The sequence below is a fragment of the Lepidochelys olivacea genome (genome assembly GCF_965140295.1).
Source record: "Lepidochelys olivacea isolate rLepOli2 genome assembly, chromosome: 2".
Taxonomy (NCBI): Eukaryota; Metazoa; Chordata; order Testudines; family Cheloniidae; genus Lepidochelys; species Lepidochelys olivacea.
Window position 1 is genome coordinate 243,789,206 of NC_140412.1, and position 21,102 is coordinate 243,810,307.

Below are 21,102 nucleotides of genomic sequence, written 5' to 3' on the forward strand. Positions count from 1 at the left end.
AAGCCACCTGATGATCTGCTGGCACATTTATCATTTATGATATTAGGGTGAGTGGCTTCTCACAGATTCATTGGGACCGTAGCAGTTCGATGTTACTTTTAATTGAAACGTTTTTGGCACCTTTTTGATAAAACCCATGTTTTCCATGGGTGTTTAATTTCACCATGAAATGAGTTATGTGCTGAAATAGCAGAGAGAGTCTCAGCTCAGGAACGAATTATCAGGGCAAATTACAGGTTCTTCCACTATATGTAAGTGTGAATCCCACTGTGAGTAAGCTTTAGTCTTGTGTACAAGATCAGAATTTTTTGAATAGCAGCATCCTTCAGGGTCATGCCTGCACCCCTGTGCTCCTGTATGAAAGGAGAGAGGGCTAGGGTGGTCACGATCTCCCTTATCACCTGTGGCAGCAAGATGGAACCCTGTGAGTGTCTGACCTGCTAGGTCTTTTTGCCTTTGGCTAAATTTCTTCACACTCTTCATAAAGCCTTCAGAACTCTTCTGATTCTGTGGCACACAGCCTCCATGAGTGATATTGACCTATCTGGATGGAATATTTACAGGACAAACTTCCCCACACAGGGCTTCTCAACATGGCAGATTAGAAACCTGCAGGCTTCAAGCTCTACCCATCCTGTGATGGGCTAATGACATTGAAAGATGGACAAAGCAGATGCCTCTTCAGCTTAGGGAGATTCCTGTATACCAAGACGTTGCTCATTGTGCCTTTCGTTCTCCATAATAATGCGTAAGTCATGAGACGCTCAGTTGAAGCCTCACCTCCTTGGAGCAATCTATGAAGGTCTCTTTGGATCCAAAGGGGACGAGTGCCAGTGTCCAGGCAGCAGACGAGCCAGCTTCATCCTGTGCCCGGCCTAGTAGGCAGGTGACTGTAAAAAGAAGATGAGGAGAGACCTGGCATTAGTGCCACTACCAAAGTTGGCACCATAAACACCCCTGGAACTGAAGCCGATGCCAGCACTGAAGTCCAGCTCTGAGAGGCACATAAGCAAATGCCAAACAGAGCTTTGTGTCTCTCATAAAGACAGGCCACCTAAGGTCTCAGGGGAAAAGCCACCAAGCCCCTCATGGTGTCAAGGGCTGGTGATAAGCAGCAGCCTATGGCACAGAGAGAGTCTTCTCCAGCACTGATCTGAGCTCTGGCATTGCAGCCTGTACCACTGGGGAAACCTGCTGATACTGATGCAAGATACCTGCTGATACTGATGCAAACCCTTGTACTGAGAGTGCGGTATACCGTGGCACCACCCCACAGAGGTGGTTTGTGCCTCTTCTCAGTCACCAGGACATATGTTCTTGCCATCTTCAAGCAAAGGACACTCTCTGGAACCTGTGGTCAGTATCACTGATGTCTGCCAGCTCTTCCTCTGGGCTCAGTCACCTGTGCAGCAGGAATGGCATTGGACTGGCTGATACCGAACAACCCAGCCATACTGCTACAACATGTGCCGTGGCTCTGTTGGACCTACTGGGGTCTTGCCTCACCGGCCTCTAGGAGCTGCTCTCCAGCAGATTTGAGGAAGAGGTCACTCCTATCTGCTTTTCTGGCCAGATCACCAGGAAGACCCAGACCCTGGGACAGAGCAACAGCAGCATCCTATTTCACTATCAAAGGAGCTGTTACCTTTGTCAGCCAGTGAGGCAGTGCCTTTGGCACCGATTACTCCATGTCATTTCAAGAGCTCCTTATAAGAATCCTGAGACTTTAGAGTTGGAGACTTTAGTCTTGGAGAAATCTCAAAGGTTTTTGACATTTGACAATCCCCAGCTCGACCAGATACATCCTTCCTATAAATGAGGGGCTGCTCAGCCCAGCCAAGGCCTTGTGGCAGACACAATACCAACTGTAAAACAGGTAGAGAAATGGTGCTAGGTCCCTCAATCTGCGTTGGAATATGTTTCTGCCCCCACCCCAACCCGGGTTGTCTTGACAAAATACAAACATTTTAAATCAAACAAAAGTACTTCTAAGGCTAAGGACCCAAAGGGGCTTGAGCTGTCTGGGAGAAAATCTTACTGCTCTATCTCTTTACAACTCTGAGTGGCAAATTCCAAAGCCTTACTGGCCAAATACAACTTTTTTGACTTGGGACAGAGTGAAAACCATTTCTCTCAACTCCTGCATGACTGGAAGGAGGAACTCTGGGATATAATCAAGAAAGGCCAAATGGTGGCCAAGATGGCTTTACAGGCAGCACTTGGAAACCTTTGACACTGCAGCCAGATTTATGGCCACAGTGGTGACTGTTCAGAGCATCGTGGCTCCAAGCATCAGGCATCCCTAGGGTTGTATAGGCCACAATCAAGGACCGGCCCTTTGAGAGCGTGGAATTATTCAGCAAGCACACTGACAGTGCTCTTCACTCTCTAAAAGATTCAAAGGCCTCTATACCCTCCCTGGGGATTTACTCTCTGGCCCCCATGCCACAAGCCGTATGTCCTCAACCCCAGTGCCATCCTATGACTTCTGGCAAGCTGAGGACCATACTACGAAGAAGTTGAGCTACAATCGGGGTTGCCAGTCTTCCTTCTCCTCTGCGGTGCATCCTGTCTCTCTGGCATGTCAACAAATTTGATAGGACTGTTTGGAGCCACAACAGATCCACTTCTGAGGGCACCACTTTCGGAAGCACACTTCCCCATTCCACTGGATGTAGTCTGCCACAACATTGGATGAATAGGTGTTAGGGATCATGGCCTATTGCCTGGGCTGTTGTCCTTCGCTCAAGTTGTAGAGAACTCCCTTGCCTCTGCAGTTGTTAAGGCTTGTCTACACATGGGTTATTCAGGAATAGGTATTCCCCTTTCAATTCACACCCTATCTTGTTCCTGGATAACTTTAATGTGTATCCAAGTAGAGCTGGCCAACAAACTGTTCTCCTGTCTTATGAAAACTCTTGAGATGTTGAAAAATTTCCTGATCTGCATCAGGTCAGAACTGAGACCTTCTGATGTTTTTCACAAAAAGAGGGAGAGCAAGACTCACCCTGGAACAGTCAATAGCCTAGTAGTTAGGGCGCTCACATGGGGTGTGTGAGACCCAGGTTCAGGTCCCAGCTCTGCCTGAGTCAGACGCTGATTTAAATGTGAATCTCTCACATCCCAGGTGAGTGCCCTAACCAGTAGGCTATTGGCTATTCTGGGGCAAAGCTCTCTTTCTCTCTCTCTCCCCCTTTGTTTTTTCCAAAAATTGCAAACCTTTCCTGACAAAAGTTTAGTAGAAACTGTTACATTCTCACTTAAAGTTGTGCTTTCAATAAATCACCATTTTCCAACAAAAAAGTTTAATCCAAAAATTCCAAACCAGCTCTGTAGACAAGCCCTTAGCTTATTGGCGAGGCTCTGTGCCTTCCAATGACCTCTTGCATAGACCAGGATGACAAAATGTGGAACCAAATGTGTCTTTCCAAAGAGGGAGTTGGGAAAGACAGGGAATCCATTCTTTGGCATAGCAGTGGGGTCAGATGGCATTGCAGACTTGGAATTGGAAATGTAGCTCTCTCTTTTATGGGTCCGATGTTCATATATGCAGAATAGTGGGTTCCTGTATGGTACTTTCAGAAATGTTGTGCTTACCAGCGCCATGCTAGGGCTTTGGTTTAGTACTTACTCAGATTAAATGTAAATACTGTTTACTTGTGTAAGCGTAAAGTGATGGTGGTGTTATGACATTGCTTTTCGTTGTTACTTATTGCAGTAGAAAAGTCTACTGATTGTATTTAGTTATTCCAATCCTATTTATCTTAAATTTTATAACAAAAATGTTCTTTGACATTTAAAAAGTATAATTGGATTTTTCAAAGCCTTTTGTTTTGGGGGTGGGGTTATGATACTATTCTGTCTGTACATGTTCATTTTGTTCAGATACCAAATAAGAGCCACTGCGAATGAATCTGACTTACTCTGGTTTTATTCCTGTCAGAAGTGAACATCATGGTTGTGAAATGTACTGAAGAACCTAATATAGAACTATGAAATAGCAGATGATGGGACAGAAGTTGTAAATCACGTGAAGCTTAGTCATTTCTTCCACATCTCGCAGTACCAGATAGCAATAGTATATTTTACCATGTTATCACACTGAGTGCTTTCCCTTTTTTTACCTCATGTATTACATATGTTAATAGCTTGGGTATAGATGGATTAAAAGTTCTCAAATTAATGCCAAGTGTATTTCTGAACTCCCAGGTGATAACCTTTCCATAGTTAAGGTTGCAGGTAATTTTCTGCTGTATACCAGATTTTGCACCCTTTCCAAGAAAATGTAAAGCAACCTGAAAATGTATAGGTGAAGTCAGGGGCCTGGATAGAGTTGTGGGGAAGCTGCAAAATCATTTGAACAAAGACGTCCCAAGATGTGCATTATAAAAACCTGATCTGTTTCAAAGTTGCAAAAGTCTTCTAATGCTTTTGCCCAGACATAGGGAAAAAACAGGAACAGAAATGCATACAGTTTTTATCACTGGAGTCGAGTTAGTGCATGTTACCAAAGAAGGTCCAGAACTTAAATGGGAAAAGTTACTAGACCTTAATTTTAGAACTAGAGTGAGATAACAGAGTGCTGGTGATGCATTTATAGATCACAGGCACATTGCATAGACTAGATCTGGAAAGGAGCACTGAGATGGGAGTCAGGATACCATGGGCCAGATCCTCAGCTGCTACAAATCGGCATAGCTCCATTGATTCAGTTGTCTCTCTGATATTGCTGACCCAAATCTCTTCCACTCCGTCACAGTGCCAGGCAGAGAGAACAGGCCAGGGAAAACCAGTGGAAAGTCATTAACTGGGGGCTGATAATGGAGATGGTTAAAATTTTTCTTTAGGGCGGCAAAGTGTAAGCTACTTTTTACCAGCTAATGGAAAGGCCATTGGTGAAGGCCTTTCTTGAGCTTGGCATTCTTGCTAGCTATCACTCAGTTTCAGACTGGCTCCCTGTGGCCACTGCTCTCCACCAAGTCCAAGTGCTGCTCAGATAGTGGTGAATCAGGGCTGAAGTTTTGTAGAAAGTAAATTTTCTAATTAAAGAAAAATTCATTTTTGTTTTCATATGTTTTATCTAGTGTTCCTCAGACTGACTAACCTATATTTTCTCATACTTTTAAAATGTTTTGTGGGAGCTTTTTTGCTCTAAGCCTTCTGTTCGCCAAGATATTTTCCCCTTGATTTTCCCTTTCTCCCCCATTGTATAATCTTCAGTGCTTTATTCTTCTTTCCTCTCTCAAACTCTCCCCATTACCTGTTTCATGTCCATTTCTAAATCCCCTTTTGTCCTCTCCTTTCCATTGATGCACGCTCTCCTGTTCTTTTTGAAATGAGGACCAGAGTGCAGAACTTGCTCATGTTTGCTTTCTAAATGTGGATGCTGAAAGTGTTTGGGAAGGCAGGTGGGGTGACACAGAATGAATTCTCGGGTAGGTGTTTAGATCACTTGTGGCTTTTTGTGCTTTTAAGAAAGAACCATTGGGTGGGGAAGGGATCATTTTGATTTTTATATAGGATTGTTTTTGCCATTTCTAAATTTCTTCAAGACATGATCAACTTTGAGAGAGTGATTTCTCTCTCTCTCTCTCTCAGCTACTTCTTAATTGTGATGTCTCCTTGGAAAAAGATTTTTGTATTATATAATTGCTATTATTCTTTTGCATTTTATTTCCTAGCATCCTCCTGGGCAACTGAGAAGGAAATACAGTTCCTGCTCCACTATTTTCCTGGATGACAGCACAGTCAGTCAACCAAACCTCAAGTATACAATTAAATGGTGGGTGATGTTAAATTCTTTGACTTAAACATATATTTAATTATTTCTGAACAACTGCTAAGCAGGCACTGCAGAAACCAAGCTACAAAATAGTGGGGGTTTTGTGTGTGTGCAGCCATATATGGATGTACTGCAGAGGTAATGGCTGGGATTTTCTAAAGGTTTTTTTTTTTTTTTTTGTAATAAAGATTTTTGATGCTCAGCTCCTTCTAGGGTCATGCCATAACTATCTGCACTGCACATGTTCTCACAAGAATGGAGTGATCAGGGATTTCAGTTGTACTCGTGATGAGTGAACCAGCCTCAGATTGGTTGGTTTGCTTTGGATGAGCACCCGAAAGTTAAGATACCTATTTGCTTATCCAGTACTTGTGAAATCTGATGAGATTTCCAGAACTTCCTGCTTCTTTCGGGATTGAAAATACAGTACTTCCAGATTTGGCTTCCACATTCAGTGCAGGCAAGTACTGCACAGCAATGAACTGACAATGGGCAGCCTTGTGTAGGGAGTGCGCCTCTGGCTCGTCTTCACGTGGATTCTCAGCACAGCTAGGTTAGTTACCGTCTTTGCTAGAAAACTTTTACGTTTAGATCATGTGGAAATGCAGCTGGTGTTTGGAGCATTGTTCTTTCCTCTACGTTCTGTACAGTGGAGGGAAAATGGAAGACTAGATGGCCAAGCACCTTACATTCTTTAAAAATTTAAAAAGAAAAGAAAAAGTTGCTATTTGAATCCTGCTCAGATTCCAATCAACTGTAGTATCTCTATTGTTGGGTATACCCATTTAATGTAAAGTGTGTTAAATCATGATCCATGCTGCAAAGGTATTTACATAACAGACCAGACATTCAGATGAGTATATAGCATTGGTAGTCACTAACGCATTTTCCATGTCTGTAAAAAGGCAGTTGCCTTATGCTGCCCTCGTGTTTTTTTTTTTAATTTTTTTATTAAAAATATCATTAGAAGAACCAGAGGACAAAGGGGCAGCATATAGGCCACTTCCAGTTCCTAAACGTTGCTGAGCTGGGTCCCAGCCCTTCCTCAGTTTTTGGGCCACTCTAGTAGTGCCAAGGGATTTAAAGCAGCCTCCTAGATAAACTTGAGGATACCCCTAGTTTAGAGGTATCCTCAGATGGCATAGGACTGGCTCCCCAGTGTAGGGGAAGGAGTGTGTCAGGGACAGGAGGGCGCAGGGCCAGAGCAATGTGCAGTTTGGTAGTTCAGGTGGGAGGAGTGACTCCTTTAGAGCCATTATCCACCAGTGTAAATAAAAGTAGCCCTTATGCTGCTTTAACTTTTATAAAGGGACTGGATTGGCCCCTGGCAAACTCCAGGGTTGGATGGGTGGAAAGTTGATGGAAAGCTACTTAAGTTCACAAGCTCCTCCTATCCCAAATGCACTGACTGCTGATCTGATCCAAGAGATTATTTAAAAACACACCAACATCCTAAATTAAAATATTGAGGGATCTGACCAAAGTTAGGAAATGCAGACTCAGCCCTCACTCTACTTCATAGGTTTCCAAACGGTGGGTGTTTTTCCAGTTGGTGGGGTGATGTTTTGTTACGAAGCCACCCTTTAAGGGCAGCAGGTAGAGCTGTGCTTTCAGGTGTCCACATGCCACTCCACTGAAGTCAAATGGAGTTACGTATATGTTCCTGAGGGCAGAATTTGGGCTGCATTTTTAGTCTTAACTCACAGCTTCCTGAATTTTTTTCAATCACATCAAATTATTAATTATCTTTCCTTTTTTTTTCCTCCTGTGGGTGGACATGTGTTCAGTAAGCAAGGTGCACTGTCCAGGGAATATTTAGTACTTTTTAACATCTCCTTTTTTAAAAAAAGTTGCAATTTTAGATATGATCAAGCCATTTAAATCTAGGAATTTCTAATGCATCTGTCACCAATAGCTAAATTCTATATTGCCAAAGCAAAGTACAGTTTGCAATATATGACATTTACCTTCATCCGAGCAAAAAAATTGTATTTTCTACCATATTCCTGTTTTTCGGCTGCTTGCCACCTAGAATCATTTAAAATTCCACTGAGAGAAACACACAGTATAGCTGCAACCTGGTGTTTTCTCAACATGTGGGGCGTCTGATGCATCACAGTTGTCTTACAGAAGTTCGGAGCAGAAATTGTGAAACAACCAATTAACTTTTTTAAATGGAGCCTTTTAGGTCAGACTGATTAAAAGAAAATACTAGACTAGCATGTAACAATGAATCATTGACAGAACAAATTGCCAATAAATGGGAACAATAAAATCCCTCCTCCCTCTTTATTCCCCTGTTAGTTCTAGTGGCTCCTCAGGCTGTCAGAACAAGTAGTTAGGTTGGCGGTTCTGCTTTGTCATATGGTGTTTACCTCTGGCACCTGTGGGTTTGTTCAGAGCCAGGAGCTGAAAACTGACAAATAATATGAGGAAGCTATATTTTTCTTGTTCTCGGGTGTGAATTAGATCAGTGTGTCATATTTGCACACAACTAAAATTTGAACTGCCTGTGAAGACTTTCACGTTTAATTTCTGAGTTTGACTTTCAAGTAAAGAGAAAATATAAAGGCTTGACTGAGAGCAAGAAAAATGCATAATATAATATGTTAAAATAAAATAAGTAACTTATAAATTGGTGCAAAATGAAAAAAAATTGGAGCTTGGTATTTCAGTAGCTAACTGGGGAGACAGCCAAAACGTAATGGATTTAAAAGTAAAAATCACACAAGCCACTACAGGAGAAGTAATTCACATAACTTAGCAGCATTAGCAAAACCACTGATCTACAAATGCAGTAGATAATAGGCTGAAGGTCCATGGAGGAGTTCAGGCAGGGGTCTCACAAAAACTCGTTTATTAATGACCAACCTCTGTTTTACGTACCAGAGAATATCCAATCCTTCTAAGGCCTTATCTTGCATCTTTCAAGTCATTGAGAGTTTTGTCATTGACTTAAATGGGAGTAGGCCTTTAAATAGAAGGTACATTATGGAGTACAGGAGATGAGGGGTGAGAAGGAAGACAAAATTTTCTGGAAATGTGAGTGACTTGATATATGGAGTATAAATGTTCCATTTTATCCACAATTTATCCACAGTGAAAAGTGGACACTGTCTGCTGAGCAAAATACTCCTAACTCAGTTTCTACAGTGTTTTTTACTACCATTGAATCCTGGACAGCAAAATATGTTAATGATCATACTGGTTATCTGGGCTTTGTGCTGTTTTAAATTTATATAGCTCTCTGTGTGTGTGTGTGTGTGTGTGTGTGTGTGTGTGTGTGTGTGTGTAAAAAAAATATATTTTTAATCCTAAATCTGATTCCAAGGCCATTAACTCTATATTTTGCTTTACAGTGTAGCTCTTGCAATATATTACCACATCAAAAACAGGTATGTAAACAATGAGTCTCACATTATAAAAAACGTTCAGTGTTTCTTTTTAATTTTTTTCCATAGCCTGTAGCTTCTCCTACCCCTGGAATAAAGAGATTTCTCTATAGATCACACTGCTTTTCTGGGAATAAATTGAGAGTTTTAAAAAACAATATTATAATGATGACTAAGTGTGGTTCAAATTCGTTGTAGTTTTAGAAAACTTCGACTTCTGTTTAACAATTTTAGTTACACACACACACAATGGTCACTTACTAATAAAAAAATGTGAGTACAAATTACGACACACACATCTAAACTGTGTCCTGCTGTGGCTTCTGTTTTGCCCTTTGGTGAAGGTTGCTGTAGGAACCATTGGGTCAGTGAGTAGTTAAGAATTATCAATAGTGATGTGGCATGAAATAAAAACTCATATATTGGGCAATGGGAGTGGCATTATAAATAAATTAGTAGCCTCAGGAACAAAATTATTCACCAAAGTAGGTGTGCCAATACCAGGTAATGTTTGTTTGGTTTTAGCTTGGGTGTGGTAATTAAAAGGTGACGATTAGGAAAAGGATGAGAGAGAGAGATCTAGAAATTAACTATTCACTTAAACTGTTAAAGAGTTTAATTTTGTAAGTTGACTTTTTTTTTTTAACAATTCTGTTTTCTGAGAGCACCCTTTAAATAATCTTTCCTGAAATTGTCAGAAGGGGTTTTCAGCTTCCCTATTGATGATTGTTTTTAAACAGGTCTTTTCATTAGCAGAGGAAATGACTTAGGCTCCAGTCCAGCAAAACACTTAAACATGTGCTTACATTCAACCATGTGAATAATCTTGTTGACTTCAATGAGCCTACTCACCTGCTTAATGATAAGGATGTACCTAGGTGCCTGGGTGGGTCAGGGCCTCACTTAGTGTGGCCCAATTTTGCATTGAAGCCAGACTCTGTTTGCACGGGTGTGAGGGTCTACACTATCAGGTACTTGTGTAGCCTCTACAGGGAAACACTTAAACTAACTTTTTATAAAAGTGCTGTAAAGGCCTGATCAAAAGTCCATCAAAGGACTCCATAGATTGCAATGGACTTTGGATTGGGACCTAGAAGTGCAAAGTAAACAAACCGGAAAAAATAGATGGAGAGTGGAAATTTTAGCTAACTTCTTTCAGTTTATAGTAATCTGAACCTATTCAGAGTCCCACAGTCTTCAATGAGATTGTAGCTCTTAACTATAGTAGGTAACAAGATGAGCATGGGTAAAAGTGTTTACAGGATTGGGGCCTGAGGATCATGTCATGAATGTGATACTTGTAACATTCACCCTTCTTGGTGAGGGTTAGGTGAGTAAATGGAGCTGGTTGCCTAGGATCACTTTTTTTAAAGTGACACAACCAAACTAAAATATTTTCTGCTCTTGTTTTGATTTTGTACCTAAAGGGTGTCAGTGTCAATAATCTGAGATCTATGTGCACTGAATGTTTTCCTGTTGGAAAGCTTGATTGCTTCTTTCACTCTTCTGAGAGGTGAATTTATCAAGAAAGAACTGCACTGTCTTCTGTAGCTGTGCATTGATACACAACATGTTGTAAATGCGCCCTCTGCTGTACTCTTCAGAAACCGTTCTAGAAGTGAAGCTCTTGAAATCTCTATTACATTTTCTTAAAGAATAGACATGAAGTGACTGTCTGTGAGTCAAGATTAAAGGGACAATTTGAGGACAGCACTCTGTTGTTCATGCTACTGTAACAGTAATAATTTTTTAAAAGTTCAGTTTCCCAGCTACACAACCAAAAGTGAAGCATCAGTGTATATAGGATTTATCAATACTTGGTTGTTGGGGTTTTACAAGCACAGTCATGCTCCCATAGAAGTCAATACGAGTCTGACTGTAATGGGAATTGAATCCAGACCCTTGCTTTGCAACTGGATAACCTCCATGAATTTAAGTCCATCAATGGCTATTAGCCAGGATGGGTAAGGAATGGTGTCCCTTGCCTCTGTTTGTCAGAGGGTGGAGATGGATGGTGGGAGAGAGATCACTTGATCATTACCTGTTAGGTTCACTCCCTCTGGGGCACCTGGCATTGGCCACTGTCGGTAGACAGGATACTGGGCTGGATGGACCTTTGGTCTGATCCAGTATGGCCATTCGTATGTTGTTAAGAAACTATTTAAGAAATATTTCATTCATTCTTTTTCTGTCCAGCACACCAGATTTACTCAAAACTAGATTACTTTCTAACTTCCCGAACTCTAATCAGGTGTTACAATCACATTTTCAAGAGAAATATTGATAGATCAGACCAATCCTCGCTAAGTTTTCCCATAGTTAACCCAACTCTCTGACTGTATTGTTGTAATTGTCATCCCGTCTTCCCCCAATTCCTTTTCCTCATTGTTTGTTGTTCTCTTTTGCATCTTTCATTCTATTTAGATTTTTTGCTCTATCAAGCAGGGACCATGTCTGTCTTGTTTGTGAAATGCCTAACATGCTTTTGGGTGCTCAGAAAGCAAAACAATAACAAAACACTTCAGATTAAATAGAAAATACTTCAGTCCCAAGAGACAAAAATACCAAATGTTATTTTCAGTGAAGAAAATAAATGCTTATCATATCTCATTCTTCTGTTTAACAAAGTATTGACGGCCAAGCAAATGCTTTCTCGGTGGGCTGCAGCTAAAGCACGGAGGAAGGAGAAAGAGAGAATCCTTTTCTCTTTCCTTTGTAAAGCGCCAGAATTGTAATACCCTTCCTCACCACTCATTCTAGTGGACTATATGTAGAGTAAGGTGATACCCTTACTCTCACACAGTATAAGAATGTGGCCCAAAGTATATATCTTCTTAGCTGATGAGGAACTCTTTGCTGCATGCTAACTTCAGTTACAGTAGGCTGAGATGTTCATCCCATTTTAAGAAAATGTTTATTTCGTGCATTAGAAGGTTGCAAAGCAGAAACCTTTAATTTTCAGGTGCTGGGGCTTAAACCTATGTTGGGCACCAGTTAAATATATTTTGTGATCCCAGATCCCCACGGAACATCCAAGCTGTAACTTCCCTGAATGCACACAGTTCAGTACAGATAGAAAGTACATTCAGCAGTCTCTGTTCAGGAGAAGCCCGTGACCAGAATAACAAGGATGCATCGAATAAAGATTAAACTGTAATTAGAAATCCACATGGAGCAAAGTCCTGAGTTTTGACCGCTGCTGTTGCTACAACCTTTTTTCTGATCATTAATATTTATTCCAAAATTACACAAAGTTCTTAACTTAAATAAACCAAATATTGTTATTAATGTCTGTGGAGTTGCATCTAGTGTCTTGCTGTTCTTCAGTAGATGGGATTTGATTGTAATACCAAAGTTTAACCGTCTTACAACCAAGATGGTCAGCACAAATAGTGCTACAATTAATGATGACTTGTTTTAGTTTGTGAAAGGCATGCACAGTCTTATGCTGGCAGAGAAATTACAGTGTTTCTCTCTCTTTTCAGGGACACAGACGGAAGGATGCTCTTAGATATTTTTGATGAAAACCTTCACCCGCTTTCGGTAAACTCATCTACCTCTTCTTGTCTTTCATGAGACAGTCTGCTGCCTTGCCCTGTGCTTATGTGTTTGACTCAGTCACCTGTTTGAAAATATTTCTTCCCCAGAAATCCGAAGTGCCACCAGACTATGACAAACACGACCCAGAGCAGAAACAGATTTACCGCTTTGTTCGGACGTTATTCAGTGCTGCTCAACTGACTGCTGAATGTGCCATTGTCACCCTGGTAAGTGTCTGTGAAATTACATCAATCATTCAACAGATCCACCATTGTTCCTTGAGCTTGTTTCTGTGCAGCTGTACAGAGCTGGACGTTGTTAAGGAGTTTGTTCTCATCACACTTTTTGTGGAGATGAAGGAAGTTATTTGAGTTATTTTCTTGGAGAATACATTATTGAAGTTATTACTGAAGTTTTACAGTCATCTATATAGCATGTGTCACGGTCAGGTTTATATCTTGCTCCCACAGCGTGATAACATTACTGGCCACCAGGCAATATAATACTCAGGTGGGGTAAGTGTCTTGGCCATGTGGGAATTTTAGATACTGAAACCATTCCACTTTGGTCAGGTTTACTGTGTATCATTATAGCTTCCAGCAAAGACTCTTTGACAACTGTCAGTAGCTTAATGGCATTAGTAAGAGTTATGGATGCACAAGGGCTGCATGAGTGACTGGAGCATGTTGGAGGCTGCTGTTTTTACTTGTCGTGTACATGACTTTGAGGGGCATGTCGGATCAGTGAACAATTGAATAGCTAAGGATGAAGTTTATCTACCTAAAAATAGAGTGCTAAAGATGAAGGGCCAGATCCGCAGCTGGTTTAAATAGGCATAACTCCATTGATTTCATGGGCTAATGGAGGTAGTCCGATTTCCGCCAGCTGAGAATCTGGCCTGAAATTTCTATCCTACTGACCCTGGTGAGTCTCTTCAGGTTTCAGACACAGTTTTTGCTACATTCTTGGTGTAGGGTTTAAAAAACCAGACATGCTGGTTATTTTCACCTCTTCAGAGTGAGTTTGTAGGACAGTTTTTACCAGGTTTATTTTTGGGGGATAGGAGGTGAAATTGGAGAGGCAGAGCCTTGACATTTGACCCCATTCTTCCTCTTTGACAGTCCCTGAAGTGTTGTATCTCTTAAGCCCTCCCTCTCTTTGATAGAGAATAGCCAGTGGGTCTGGCTCCCTCCAGCGTCTGTCAGTACCACTCATGCTGGTCAGTAGGAGACATGAATATGGGAAGAGTCATGCAAGGTTCGCCCCCTAAAGCCCTTGCTGTTCTGGGATGGGTATTGGAGTGTGCTCCTAGTCAACTGCTTGGCCCAGCCACTATCCATAGTTTTATACAATGAGATTATTGCTCTGTCTCATGCAGAAATAGCACTTAATTTAAAGAGCTTACTATCAAATACAGTGGAACACTCTTACAGAAACTCCTGTTATCCAAATTTACATTCTGTGAGCCGTTGTGATCCCTCGTTCTAGTTGAAAAGACAGGCTTTTATTATGCATAGCAATAATGTAGCGACTGGTTCGCATTAGGCTGTCACACCACTGCTCCGTGTTTCCATAGGAATCTTGTTAATGTGGTCACCTTTGAGGAGAAAGAACAGTCCTCCATTCCTGTTGTAGAGAAATCGTTAAAAATAAAACCCCACAGCTAACTGATTGGATTTTCATCAGCAGTTAAACATGCTGTTTGAATTAATTGACTATTCTTTTGTCTTAATTAACGAGCATCCCTCGTGATTGGAAGCTGAGACCTGAACTCAAGTGACTTGGGTTCTCTTCCTGGCTGTGCCTCTCACGAGTTGTAGGAGCTTCGGCAAGACATTCGTGGCCTGATGTTCTGAGGTGCAGAACACCCGCAGCTTCCAGTGACCTCAATGGGAGTCGCACATGCTCGGCACTTTTCCAGATCAGGCCGTTAATCTGCCGGAACTCCCGTACCACTATCTGTAAATACCCACCTCTGTAACGTGCTTCCAAACCTTCTTTTAGAAGTATGACACAGTAGTATTTTTAATACCACGTTATTCATTAGCTACATATTCTCCCTTCATCTCTGATTTCCGTTTCCTCATATGTCACCATTGCCATCAGTGGGGACCTAGAAATGGATCTCTCTGACTGCATGGAAAGTAATCTGCTTTTCTTTTCTTTTTTAAACCCTCCTAAGTTGGCTTTGCTGACACATTACAAACTTTAGCCAAAATCTGCCAAGTGCTTTGAGTTTTGAGAAGTTGACTATGGGTAGAAACCAGCCTCCCCTGCACAAGCCTGTGTTTCATTGCAGTCCGATGTGGGAACAGACTACAATCTGATCTGCCATCTGCCACTCATTCCTTCTCGGGGGCCTGCCCACACTCAGGCATGCAGCATGTCTCCAGGAAAGCAGATCACAATGCCTCTTAAGTAAGAGACTTGAATTATTGGTTTTTTTCCAGTCCCTCTTTAATATATCAATATATTATTAAAACATTAACAAAGATCAAAGTATGTTGGGTGTCTTGAGGTGAATGCACTGCTTTCCCCTTGGCATGCAGGCATATCCTGGCGATGCTGCCTGAGAAGCATGGACAGCAGCAATGGTGGGTTAGATTGTAGTCTGTACACCTGGTGAAAGAACTGAGTGAAACGAACCCCCATCCTGTGTCGTAAAAGCTGCTTTCCGGAAAAAAAAAACCCCCACAAAACGAAACTCCATTGTAATGTTCCAGGTCAGAGGTGGGCAAACTTTTTGGCCTGAGAGCCACATCTGGGTATGGAAACTGTATGGCAGGCCATGAATGCTCATGAAATTGGGGATTGGGGTGCGGGAGGGAGTGAAGGCTCCGGCTGCAGGTGCGAGCTCTTTGGTGGGTCCAGAATTGAGGAGTTCAGTGTGCAGGAAGGGGCTCCAGGCTGGGGCACGGGGGGTTGGGGGGAGTGAGGGCTCTGGCTGGGGGCGTGTGCTCTGGGGATAAGGGTTTGGGGTGCAGGAGGGTGCTCCTGGCTGGGACCAAGGGGTTTGCAGGGCAAGAGGGGGATCAGGGCTGGGGCAGGGGGTTGGGGCATGGGAAGGAGTCAGAGGTGCAGGCTCAAGTAGTTCCCACAAGCTGCGGCATGTCCCCCTGCTCCAGCTCCTATGCGGAGGCGCAGCCAGGCAGCAATGCATGCTGCCCTGTCTGCAGGTGCCGCCCCTACAGCTCCCACTGGCTGTGGTTCCTGGCCAAGGGGAGCTGTGGGGGCAGCACTTGGGGAGGGGACAGCACGCGGAGCCTCTTGGCTGCCCCTATGTGTAGGAGCTGGAGGGGGGACATGCTGCTGCTGCTTCTTCCAGGAGCTGCACGGAGCTGGGCAAACCCGCGACCCCTCTCCCCAACTGGAGCGCCGGAGCGGGGCAAGCCCTGGACCCTGCTCCCTGGTAGGTTCTCAAGGGCCGGATTAAAATGTCTGAAGGGCCGCATGCAGCCCCTGGACCGTAGTTTGCCCACCCCTGCTCCAAGTGCTTAATTAAAACATTTCAATTAAAGCCTTTAATATTACAGCAAAACAATTTATAATTAAACAAAAATATTTAATTTCCACAAAGCCCTCCAAAGCTGCGAAGAGATTTCTTGTACTGATAGGTGAGGAAATTAATATCTGAGGTTGAGACAATTAAAATACTAATTTGCATTATTTATTTTCAGAATAACACCACACAAACAACAATAATCGAAAGAATAAATTTTATTGCTGATTAAAACTCATTTAAATAACATTTTCTGTCTTGGTGAATTGCTGGCTTGTGCTCAAGCTGTGACCTGGCTTTATGGAAGGAATACTGCGTAAATGTTCTCTTCCCTCTCTAGGAGGTACTTCCATCCTTGCTGAAGCCTAGCGATTGTCATCATTTTCCACCAAGCATATCTGCAACACTGTTCTCAAGGTTCTGTGTTGCTGGTTGGGTGGTAGTGGCACGATCTAGTAAGGTCACTGTTTAATTGGCTACCTCAATATAAGTGCTCAGTATTAATATTATCCATAACTCAAGGAAAAGGTGTCTTCACTAGTTATTTGTTGTCACTTTGTCCTACAAACACATAAGCAGTCTGATCACTAGAACTGGGGAGGAAGGATGGTCTATTGGACATCAGTTCTGTGCTCTGCCACAGACTTCCTGTGTCACCTTGGGCAAATCACTTAATCTCTCTGTGCCTCAGTTCCCTATCTGTAAAATGGTGGTGATAGCACTTCCCTGCCTTTCAGGGCTGTAGTGAGGATAAATACATAAATGATTGTGAGATGCTCAAATAATATGGTAATAGGGGCCAGATGAGTACCTAAAAGAGCCTAAATTATTTTTTTAAATTTAGATGAATATAGATACAAGAAGATATTTGTTGGTGCCTGGATCACATTCAGCATTTGTACCATGTTCATCTCCACAGTATGCCACAGCGATGAGAGTATTGTAATTACATAAGGGAGTCTACGTTTGCCATATGAATTTAACTAATCCAACCAAATGTTCCCAAGTTCTCCTTATCCTGGAAACAGTCAGGTTTCCAACAGTAAAATAAAGAGAGCACTGCAGAACTGCAAAGAGAAAGTTCATCCCACCTGCAGTATTTCCTCAGAAGGAGAGTCTAATGCTTAGGGATTTACTTTGTCTCTCTATCAGGTATTCCTCCAGGACAGTTTCATTATAATTATAGGATCTCACGTGTGTGTGTGTACACACGCATATGTGTAGAGCAAAAAAACTTGCCCTCCCTTTACTGCATTTACATCGCGTATTCTGACTTTTAACTGCTAGTGAAAATTTGTTTAATCTAAAAACATTTGTTTGACTTGCTAAATTGATGTATGGAGGAGAAGGCTGTTTTTCTTTCTGTTTATTGATTTTGCTGGGTGTCTGGAAACCATTTTCACCAGATAGGAGGGGATTTTCTTGAGAATAGAAAGGTGTCCTTTATGGAACGGAAAGCCACATTGTCCATAGTGTGACAGTTCATTGTGAATCACGAAGGAGGTAGCAGAGCTAAGAGGAAGGGGAGGAATGGGCACTAAGTTAGTGAAATATGTCCCTCCACCATATTCTTTAATCTGTCCTAGTGACATGAATTCTGCAGCTATCACAGCCCTATTGAATATCTGACAAACTCAAGATATGAAAACCCTTCCACGTGCTGGCCACCATTCCTCTTGCTAGTGACAATCTTATAAAAGCTATCCTGAATGCTTATTTAATAAAATCTTGTCATTTAAAAAAAGTAAATTGCCACAATGCTATTCTTTATCTTTTGTTTAAGTTTGATACCCTATTGTGTCCAAAGATTCATGTGGCAGCATTAGGTTATTATCTGACATAAAATCTGCTCCATATTATATATCAATACTAAATTCACTGTCTAGGAAATTTAAAATCACTACCTCCCATTTCTTTTTTGGGCAGTGAGACAAAGCCAAAAAATTCCTGTTAGGCTCAGTTCTCTATTTTCCATACAATGTCACATACCTAGTGGTGATTTAAGAAAAAAATAAAACAAAACCCAAAACCTGCTGATCTGCAGTAATGACTACAAATGCTTTTCTTTGGAGCTGTGCACTTTCCTAACTAGTAGCATCTGTGACCATGCATAATTACCCAAGAAAACAAAATGGAACTGTGTTGACTTCTGCTTCAGTAGAAATATTGCAAAGAAGCAAAATTTAAGAGAATGGGGGGAATCTGTTTTGGGGTTTTTTTTCCAAAGGAAAAAGTACAAATTCACTCAGGGAATGTGGTTTTATTTTTAGACTTCTGAGTTAATGATCTTGATCTTCCATTCCTTGTGAACCCAGAACTTCCACTTAAGTCAGGGGGAATCCTGGCTGTGTTAGGAAGGAACAGTGAGGCCCAGTGTACAAGGAGAGTGGAAAATAAATATCCTATAATAGTCTGAGTGTCTTTTAGCTGCATCTTTCTTTCCAGGAGAAACTGGATGAAATTTTGAGGCAGAATCAGAGGTTATGAGCACTGGAGTTTCTCCTGATTCACCTAAGGTTTGATGTTAAATATCTGGTGTTTGTTGTTGTTGTTAATAATAATAGTTTTTTATTTTTGGCCACCTTTTTCAGAGATTTTTGGAGCTAACTACTTCACTACTTTTCACATTTGGTCTCTTTTCAAAGTTGGACAAGCAGAAGCAGTATCATGCCAGGATATCCTCTTCTACAAAATGGATGGCACCAGGTCTGTCTGGAACATGTTAGGTGCCCAGCTGAGCAAGTGCAAAGCATGAAGTTGTTTTTGGAGAGAGTCAGCAGGGAGCTGGCTAATCTCTTAGAACAGAAGCTTGTGGCAGTTCAGTGGCTGCATTCGAGCCAATAAGCATCTTTCAGTGCCTAGCAAAAGTTACCTTAGTGCCAGTACATACAATAATCTTTCCATGCAAATCCCTTTTCAGTTTCAGACATTGGGATGCACCAAACTTTTGTACTTGTGAAGAAACAGATGTATTTATTCCTTTTTACTTTGTTGATGTATGTTGGAATGGAAACTGTGCCTTCATGTGTTAGGTGGGGGATGATAACATTTAGGCCCCAGTCTCACAACTGACAGTGTGTGGGCAGATTACCGTGCTCACAGGGACCACCACTGGAGCAGATTGGGGTCCATAGAGGCACAACTGCATGCTACCAGCTGCAGGATTGGAACCTTAAACAGCATAGGCTGGACTCTCTTTACCAATGTAAATTCAGTGATTCCTCTAAAATCAATGAAGTTTTGCTAGTAAAATTCAGATCAGAATCTGACCCACAGTACTGAAAAAACGTCATGAGAAAAGGCTCTGTTTCTACCTTTATGATGCTAAATCCTTCATATTTCCTTCTCTGCTCAGGTTGATGGCTGATGAGAAATGAAGTTTTTTTGGCGGAGGTCTTGCTCCTACTGCTGGTATTTTGTCTGAGAATTTTATAACATTCTGATAATGCCAGCTGATTTCCATCAGCTCAGTCAGCCATAGGTTGGCTGCCCACTTGCTCCTTTGTGCTTTCTCTCTCTCCCCCCAGAAACATTCAAGAATGGCTGACTTTTGTATTAGAAATATGTAATTATTAATTCTGTCATCTGCTACTCTGTTATCTTTTTAAGGTGAGATAGTTAATCAGGGATTTCATTTTCCCAGTGGTAGTCACTGTGGTATAAATTTTTCACATGTAACTAGCCATTTTGACTGGACAGTAAATTTTAAGCCAAGTAAGTACATTTCCCTTCCCCCCCCCCCCATCTCCAACCCTTTCTGAGCAGTTTACATGGACTGGGTTGGATGATGTAATGAGCATTCTGAATCTACCCTTTAATTGACCCCACATCTCTTTCAGAAAAGAGATCATCTAGTCTAAAAGAGTACCTCTGCTACAGTTTTCATAATACCTAGTTTTCACTGTACCCAAATCTGCAGTAAATTTGGTTTTGACATAATTAATCTCTACTGTTACCACTTCATTGCTCCACTGGGCTCTTGTTTAAATGTTTTGAGATTTCTAAAGTTCTTAGATGAACATTTTTTAATTTGGGCACCTAGATGCATTTAGGCATCTGAGTAAAAGTGGCTTGACTGTTTTTTTTCTTTCCCCAGAGGGACTAAAGCAGGTAGTGCTCAGCACCGCTGGAAATTGGCCACTGAATCATTTAGGTGCCTAAATTTTAGGCACTCAGTATTGAAGGATTTTCAATGGCCTGAGCCCTCAAGTTCCTTCAGTTCTTGTTGACTTCAGAAGGCGGTCAGCACCTCACACGTTTGGGCCTTGTGTGAAGCTTGTTCCAAAATTAAATGCTTTCAGTGCAGAACTGTGTAGGTCAACAGAGTTCTTGCATTTTGCAGAACAGGAAAGGAACACCAAATTACTCCTGTTTTCTTACAGCTGCTCTGTCACTGAAACATCTGATCTGCCACACAAACAACTTGTCTGAATCTTGCCAGTGTTGCAATGGAGATGGCAATTTCAAGTTATTTCTTTTCAGTGCTCCCTACGTAGCCTCCATTTTGTCCGATGATAAAAACAGCCATTAAGAGTAGAGCTGGTTGGGAATTTTCCATTGGAATGATTTTTTTCAACAGAAAATACAGTTTCTTCAATATCAACGTTTCCTTTAGGAACATTTTTCAATTTTTCAAAAAAAAATAATGTGGTTTTCCATTGGGAAAAATCAAAATGAAATACTTCATTTTGCGTTAGTTCAACCTGAATTGGAACATTTTGGTTTGTTGAAATTACCTAAAAAGGTTTTATTTTGAGTCAGTTTAACATTAAGCTGCATTTTTCCACTGTGGTGCATTGCTGATAGGACTTGCAGTGCAGACCCTTTTCTCTCCATTGGGCTGGCTTCTACTGGGGACTACATCTCCCTTAATACAACATGGTCTCTCC

The 21,102-nt window shown here is 41.6% G+C and overlaps 1 protein-coding gene across 6 annotated transcripts in view; it reads left to right on the forward strand.

Moving 5' to 3' along the window:
- CCNY (cyclin Y) overlaps positions 1-21,102 on the forward strand; it is a 225,212-nt gene that overhangs the window by 168,169 nt on the left and 35,941 nt on the right. For all 6 annotated transcript variants that reach the window (XM_084619271.1, XM_084619275.1, XM_084619272.1 and 3 more), the window contains 4 exons: positions 5,682-5,782; positions 9,142-9,177; positions 12,660-12,717; positions 12,822-12,941. In XM_084619271.1, coding sequence (XP_084475397.1) covers positions 5,682-5,782; positions 9,142-9,177; positions 12,660-12,717; positions 12,822-12,941 — 315 coding nt within the window. The remainder of the gene's footprint in view (positions 1-5,681; positions 5,783-9,141; positions 9,178-12,659; positions 12,718-12,821; positions 12,942-21,102) is intronic.